Source organism: Pteropus alecto, unplaced genomic scaffold, assembly GCF_000325575.1.
Source record: "Pteropus alecto unplaced genomic scaffold, ASM32557v1 scaffold10, whole genome shotgun sequence".
Lineage (NCBI taxonomy): Eukaryota > Metazoa > Chordata > Mammalia > Chiroptera > Pteropodidae > Pteropus > Pteropus alecto.
In genome coordinates this window covers 6,747,723-6,756,147 of record NW_006431210.1, presented here as the reverse complement: position 1 = coordinate 6,756,147, position 8,425 = coordinate 6,747,723, and the positions used below count along the sequence as shown (strand labels likewise).

Sequence of the window (8,425 nt, the reverse complement as noted above, 5' to 3'; positions counted from 1 at the left end):
ATTGTGGAAAAAGATGCAGTATTTATGTAAGTATACACTTAAATCTATTATTTTTATCATGTATTGTTGCTGCGAGTTCACGGTAGTTTTGAGGTGAGACCAGTAGACCTTTCTATGATGAAAAGGTGGGAATCTGTTTCTAGATTGTTTTATGTATAACCTGCCTTGATCTATTTCTCATTGCCTTTTTAGATTTACTGCTGGCCTGAGCCCTTTTCAAAAGGCCTTGCTTATATAGCTAAACTGTCTGTTGGGTGCATCTATCAGTATATCTATTTACTCTTTAATTGGTTAGAGCACTTTAACTGTATAGAGCACCTAATGTATGATCATGATATGCTTTTAAAAACTTATCTGAATAAAATTGGGACGTAATAATTACCACCACCATCCCCCCAAAAAATACAACGGCATTTTTAAAATCAGGAAGATTGATAATCATTTTAACTCTAAATTAGCAAACCATTACTTGAGTATTATAATTAAAAAACTGGTTAGTTTTCCATAATTGGTCAAATTTAACTTCATAAAAATGTTTCCGTAAATGTGATCATGGCTTGAAGAAAGAGTGGCTATATGAATGCTTGAGAATGTCTCATGCGTGTTTCTTTTCAGTCCAGCAGGGTGGGATAATGATAAGAAAATAGGAATATTACATGAAAATTTTCAAACTCTAAAAGCAGAAGATAATTTTGAAGACATTATAACTAAACCACCTGTCCGAAAGGTAACAGTTTTAGTATATAGTCTTAATATTTAGGCTTTTAAACCTAGAGGAAAGGCCATAATTTTAAGATTGTAAAGTAGAAAGGTAAAGGGGTTCTTACCTATAAAGGAGTTTTCAAGTATGATTTGGGTGTTTGTAATGTACCATTCAAAATAAAGATGTTTATCAAAATATAAATCAGCTATTCAGTTACTGACTCATAACTTAGCCTTTGGCATATGTAGATTAGAAATATCAGTGTAGATTTCGTATACTAATGGAAATCATGGATTGATATGAGTATGTGGATCTTGAACAGTATGAATAGATAGAAGCTGTGACCTTTCCAACCTAGAGCTCAGCCAAAAGCCGGGAAAACATTGCTAGAATGAAAATGAGTGTTTGCATATAGTACTTCTCACTGACTTTTAATATGGATATGTTTCAAGAAAAAGTAATTTTGATTTAACATATAATAAAATTCTCACTTAAGAATCCAAACATTTACATTGAGCATTTGTCTTCTGTTTGTGGGTAATTAGAAATAAGAAAAGTAACGTAAAATGACAAATCAGTTGGTGTGGTGTTTGGTATGTCTGTTAAAAGAAATGCACACAACAAAAAAAAGACAACAGTTTTCCTCAGTCTCTTCTTTTACCAACAAACTGTGCTTCGTTTTAGTTGTCTTTTATTTATTCTACAAATATTCAATGAGCCATTGTTTAGGCACTAGGTGCTAGCTAGGAGAGTGATGCAATAGTGTATCAATTCATATGCCATTTCTCGGGTGGTCAGAAGTGCTATGGAAATAAAGCAGAGAGGAGAGTGGGTAGAGAGGACTGGGGTCGGGAGGCATGCTGTTGTAGGAATGGTTAGGGAATGGCTCTGGTAAGACGGGAGAATGTTGAAGACACAGAGAACAAAGAGTGCACGTGCCCTAAGGCAGGAATGTGCAAAGGGGCCAGAGAGGCTGAAAACGGCCTTGAGGAGGGCCAGAGTGGTAGGAGATGAAAGGCAGAGTTAAGATCTTGTAGAAAGGCAGAGTTAAGATCTTGTGGGGCCTCGCCCAGGCTGCAGTCAGAACTTTGAATTGCATTCTGAGTGTGATGGAAAGCGCTTGGAGAGGGAATTTGAGCAGAGGAGTGATGTAATCTGACCTAATGTTTTGAAAGAATCACTGGCTACTGGGTGGAAAATAGATTGTGGCATTTGTGAAAAGCAGCTTGCTCCCATTTCCCTGAAATAAAAATGTAATGGTTCTTCTTCTGCTGAATTATTAGGAAAAATGAGTTGCAAATGTCCCTTCTGTTATTTCTAGACTTGCTCATTTATGCATTGCTATTGCTCATTTCAGTTTGTGCACGAGAAGGAAATTGTGGCAGAAGATGACCAAGTGTTTCTTATGAAGCTACAGGTATGAAATTATATCAGAGGCAGACTTAGTATGGTTAATGGGTAAACTGTTCTTGTATATATTTTCTTTCAAAATACAGCAGTACATGGTGTGAATAACGTAGAATTCTTTTGTGTTTTTCAGTCCCTTTTGGCAAAACAACCACCAACTGCTGCTGGAAGGCCTGTGGTCAGTATTACAGATTTTGACAAAATTATTAAAATGTGATGCATATTGCTTTAGTTCTTTTTTCCTTAATCATATACATGTCTCAGGTGGGAGTGCTTTGATATAAATTTGAATTAAGAATTCTTTGAAATTTGTGAGATTTTAAAAGATAAACTTCACTCCCTTTTAGATGACTTAAATTGTAAAGCTCTATTTTGCATTGTTTGTTGTGTATAATTTACTGTGCTGAACCATTCGTATATGTTATTTTATAAATCCCCACAATAGCCCTATGAGGCAGGTACTGTTATTAGCCCCATTTTGCAGATGGGAAAATGGAGGCATTAAAGAACATTATGGTTTACCTGAGATTACACAGCTGGTGAGATGTAAGTCCATATTGGGACCCAGATCTGACTCTCAGGCTTATATTCATAACCACACCTTATTATTAAATATGTTCTTTTTCCATTGAAGGGAAAATTAGTATTCTAAAATATGATGGGTCTCTAGTATTTTCTAATAATGAGGACATGATCTCTAAACATCTTTGTCAGTAGTTTATAGTGTAAAAGTACCAGTAGAACAGATAGGATACAGTTGCAAAGTAATTTCTTTTTATATAATAACTTTTGTGAAGTTGAAAGTTACCAGTTTTTCTAATTATGGTTTTCCCGTTCTTACACAGGATGCCTCACCAAGAGTCCCAGGAGGTTCCCCTCGAACACCAAACAGATCTGTGTCATCCAATGTTGCCAGTGTGTCACCCATCCCTGCTGGGTCAAAAAAAATTGATCCAAACATGAAAGGTACATTGCTCTCTTTCCTGGAGAAAACAACACAATACATTTTACAATAGAAAGAAATGTACCTAGAATCCTCTTTTACCATAGCTATTTTCATTTTCGTGCAATAGCTTCTAATCTTTTTCTTTGTAGATATAATCTCATAGTTAATCAGACTGAGAATCATTTTATATTATAGTCTTAATATGTCACTTCTATGTAAGCTTTATGAAAGCTTTGCATTATAATCATTCTCCAATGGTAGGTCATTGAAAAAATTCATATTTTTACAGTAATAGGTTACCTGCAATTAATGATATGCATAGTAGCTATTTCTTTAGGAATAATTATTGAATGGGATAAGGACGTCAGAGTTTTTACATTTTTATGCATTTCGATAATGTTTTTCAAATAGATTGTTCAATTTACATGTCATCAATATTGAGTGTTGGCAATTTTGCCACATTCTAATCTGTAGCTCTTAAATACTAATAAGAGCTTTCTCCTTTAGTATTTCCTTTCTGTTTGCATTTCACTTCTGTGGATTGTTTATTGCTATCCTTTGCTCATTTATTTCTTAGAACTTATTTTGGTTTTCATGTAGGATTAGATAACTTTGTAATATTTGAGGCAGATATTTCTCAACAGTTATATTTTTGAAGAACTCTTTTCAAAGAGGAGATATTAGAATTTAACATCTGTTTAAAAATGCCTGTGGCCTTTTAAAAATAACATTCTAATTTTTAAATATTTTATAGGTTACTTGTATTTAGTTTTGTATATGAGTAGATTAGAGAAGTTACCCAGTCTCTAAAGATCAAACTAGACTTGAATTTGGAAGATACTGCTCTTAAGTTTTAAGTCTGTTATTCATTTTATGTGTGTGATTACTATAATAATTTATAGAAAAATTGAATATTTTGATTGAAAGTTTTTGCTTTTTGTTTTACAGCTGGAGCTACAAGTGAAGGTGTCCTGGCAAATTTCTTCAATAGTTTGCTGAGTAAAAAGACTGGTTCTCCAGGAGGCCCTGGTAGCCCTGGAGGTGGGGCTGGAGGTGGAAGCAGTGGTTTACCACCATCTGCCAAGAAGTCAGGTATAGTTTACCTAGAACTTAAAAAAAAAAAGCTTTATTAAGATATAATTCACATACCATGAAGTTTACTCATTTAAAGTATACAATTCAACAGTTTTAGAGTTATGCAAACTAATCTTAGAATATTTTCATCTCCCCTCAAAAAAACCACCAGCCTACTAACAGTTACTTCTTCCCTTCTCCTCAAACCTTCAGTCCTAGGCAACCACTAATCTCTTTCTGTGGATTTGCCTATCTGGAGATTTCATATAAATGGAATCATACAGTATATGTCTTCCTTAACATAATGTTTTCAAGGTTCATCCATTTTTCAGTGTTTCATTTCTTTTTATTACTGAATAAAATTCCATTGTACGGATATGACACATTTTATTTATCCATTCATCAGTGGTAGACATTTAAATTGTTTCTACTTTCTGGCTTTTATGAATAGTCTTACTATAAACATTTTTGTGTATGTGGGCATATGTATTTATTTCTCTTGGATATATAACTGAATGTGGACTTGCTAGGTCATGTGGTAACTATGTTTTAAGTTTTTGAAGAACTGCCAGTGTTTTCCAAAACACAGCACCATTTTACTTTCCCCACAGCAGATATGAGGGTACCAATTTCTCCACATCCTCTCTAACATTTGTTATTGTCCATCTTTTTGATTAGAGCCATCCTAGTGTCTGTGAAGTTATATCTCATTGTGGTTTTGATTTGCATATGCCTGATGGCTAATGATATTGAGACTCTACATGTATTTATTGACCATTTGTATAGCTTCTTTGGGGAAATGTCTGTTTGAATCCTTTGCCCATTTTCAAATTGGGTTATTTGTCTTTTTTTTAATTTTTATATTTTTATTTGTCCAATTATAGTTAACATACAATATTATATTAGTTTCAGGTGTACAACACAGTGATAAGACATTTATATAACTGACAAAGTGATCACCTCAGTAGATCTAGTACCCATCTGACACCATACGCAGTTATTACAGTACTAACTATATTCCCTATGCTGTACTCTACATCCCCGTGACTATTCTATAAACTACCAATTTGTATCTCTTAATGCCTTCTCCCAGCTATTTGTTTTTTTATATTTGAGTTTCAAGCATTCTTAAATATCTGTTTACTAGACCCTTATCAGATAAAGAATTTGCTAATGTTTTCTCCCATTGTGTTGATTGTCCTTTCACTTTCTTGATAGTGTCTTTTGTAGCACAACTTAAATTTTGATGGGTTAGTTTATTTTTCTTTTGTTGCTCTTTAAACAGACTTTTTAACCCATTCTTTTTAATCCCATCTTCTTGCCACCTTTGTCCCAAATACCTATAGCTATTGTTTTTGTTGTTTTAATCTTTTACAGGTTTCTGAATATAAATGGAAACTTCTTGGCTTTTCCGTGGACAGTATAGATGATTAAGTTTCTCAGGACTGCTAATTTAGTTGCCACTCATCTTCTTTCCATATTCCAAAATTTTGTCACTATTTTCTGTTATACTGTTCTTATTGTCCTATGCCTTTTTTGAAAATACTTTTACAAGATTAAATAATAGATGCTAGTTTTACTTCCATTTGGTAACAGATGTCACGATTTAAAATGAGGGAAGTTATTTTTAATTTAGGATGTTTATATAAATTAGTGTTAACCTAAAAAGGCCAAAGTGAGAGGCAACAGCATTTATTTGATAACTTTAAAAGAATAGCTATTTGGAAAACACTGATTCAGGCAGAAACCCAAATAGTGTTAGGAAAGGGAAGAGGAACAATTACATCAATTATATCAGTAGAAGGAAGGCATTTCTGTAGGTACAGATAAGCTAACATAATGATGCTAATTTTAAATGCTTTTAATTTTCAGTCCTGTAGTCATAATAATCTAATTTCTTGTTGTCTTTACAAACAGTTGTTTGGGATACAGTGCCATTTTTGGCCCAGTCCAAGGTTATTTTGCCATGTTTTAACATTCCAAAGGTTTGAGGCATCCTCTGGGATGGCAGCTTAGACTCCATTTTAAAGTGGCTCCGAATATATTATTTTTTACAGTAGTATGCTAAATAAAGTTAATGAAACCATTGGCAATTTTTAAATGAAGAGTCATTAGTATAAAAGATACTTTTGACTTATGTCTAAATTTTGTTTCTTTTCCTTCAACATAGGCCAGAAGCCTGTCCTATCAGATGTTCACGCGGAACTAGACAGAATTACACGAAAACCAGTTACAGTTTCTCCTACAACACCAACATCTCCTACAGAAGGAGAAGCTTCTTGAAGATACCAAATAAAGCCATTTATTCAGTTTTCTGGGATAACGTAAACTTGCCTCTGCCTTTTCCTTCAAAAGTGGAATTAGGGAGCTGGAGTACTTTTTCAGATGGACAAAATTTGTCTTTTTTTTTTTTGGTGGTTGCCCATTTTTATAAAAGCTATACAGAAGAAAAATGATTCTTTGCTATGTAGGCTTGCTGTTTTCACATTGCCACTTTGCATAAGGAAGCAATTTTGGATTTTGAAAAACTCAAAATTTATAGATCTGAAATAACAGCCATGTGATCTAAAGGCTATTTAAGACACGAGAGTTCAGGGAAGGGCAGAAAATAATATGTGTTGGGCATGTGACATGGAAGTCCAAGCTAATTTTAGTTAAGACTATCAAAATCATTTTTAAAAATTATGTGTTTTACTAGAAAAGAGAAGTAATTGTCACATTTTCCAAACCAACATAAATATATCACCACACATGGAATATGCTGAGAAAACTACCAGAAAGCATTCGATATGTTATTCATTGTTTAAATCCATGATCCTGTAGGTTGTTATCAACATATGATTTTGAAATATTGGTCAGGATTGATTTCTTTAACTGAGAAGAAAAGAAAGCACACTGCCTAAATGTGTAAAACAAAAATGCAGAGGTTGTTAAATGTAAAGAGGTAACGGTTTTTGGATTTGTCTATATATATATATGTCATTTATATGTATGTCATATATATATATATATATGGCTCTGCCTTAATATACCCCTTTTTTGTTTGTGACTTTCAACTGTAATCAGTTAATAAAATATTTATTCTCTGCATTCAGGTTCAAATAACTTGTTGCATTCTCTTAAATTTAAATTTGTATTTAAATAAGATTTGTTAGTAGTTTGAAGTGTTAGACTTAATAGGATTATTAAACATTCTGATCTTTCTTAAGAGACAATAAGTACATGTGATTCACTATTCTCTAAGTTTCCTTGAATTGGGAGTTTACCTTTATCAACACATTTTCCCCACATGTCTGGAACTGCGGAATCCAATGTCAGCATTCCTAGTAGATAAAAATACAGCCTTTTATCATTTAATGGGCAGAAGCTATTTTTAAAAGCTTGGTAAATGCACTGACATGTAGTTACTCTCAATACCTATTAGTAGTTCCACTTTTTGGGTAGTTTTCAATGCTCATTTTAGATCCTTCAGAAGAATTTGAAGTTCATCTAAAGAACACATGTACATTTTGACTTGAGTCAATTCAGATAATTGGAAAAATGTGGTTACTATACTTTTAAATTAGTCTTTGTTACTACTTTAAAATATCCAAAGATTTTTTTTTTTTCAACAAAATGGTTGAGGACAATACGTCTACTATCACATAATCCTTTCATTAGAACATTACAATCTGTTTATAGTTTTATAATAGTATTTGGCTCCTAATAGTTATATATAAAGGCTTAAAATATACGAGAGGGTCATAATTTGTTTCAATGTGGGAAAAACTTAGAGTTTTCATGGGTATGGAAAAATTAATTTGTAAAAACATTTGCTTGATAAAATATGAGGTGAAAAATGCCACCGATAAAATCTTTAGTCCAGAAAGGGTTTTACAATTATGGTGTAAAGACCAGTTTTTCTAAACTACTACTTGATGAAGCAAGTTTAAGTAATGAAGGAAAGAATTACAGACTGCATCATGCTATACTTTGATATGTCTGTAGTGTTTGCATGTTTAGACCAACTCATCTATTTCTGTGTGACATCGGAGATGGAGTAGAAAATCCTTGCAAGCAATTGAGTTGTTACCTGAAATAACTGTAATTGTTCACTTTATCTGGGATTCAATTTTAATTAATCTAAAACTGTGTATACCATGTTTAAACCTTAAACCTTTTTTGTCTCAATTTTTGCAAGGTAATTGATTTTTAAAGTAATTATTTTAAACACTTTTTATTGAAGTACACAGTACAGAGAAGTGTACAAGTTACAGGTGTATGGTTTGAAATACCAAAAAGTGACTACATATAAC

General features: G+C 32.9%; 1 protein-coding gene across 1 annotated transcript in view; it reads left to right on the top strand.

The window, feature by feature from the left end:
* Positions 1–7,235, top strand: part of DYNC1LI1 (dynein cytoplasmic 1 light intermediate chain 1) — a 29,920-nt gene extending 22,685 nt beyond the window's left edge. Inside the window, 7 exon segments of the mRNA XM_006905721.3 lie at positions 1–26; positions 616–727; positions 2,061–2,120; positions 2,244–2,288; positions 2,956–3,076; positions 4,005–4,148; positions 6,301–7,235. The exon segment at positions 1–26 is cut by the window's left edge and continues 6 nt beyond it. Of these exon segments, the coding sequence (XP_006905783.1) occupies positions 1–26; positions 616–727; positions 2,061–2,120; positions 2,244–2,288; positions 2,956–3,076; positions 4,005–4,148; positions 6,301–6,413 (621 nt within the window). The 3' untranslated portion in view covers positions 6,414–7,235.
* Positions 7,236–8,425: the final 1,190 nt, after the last annotated feature.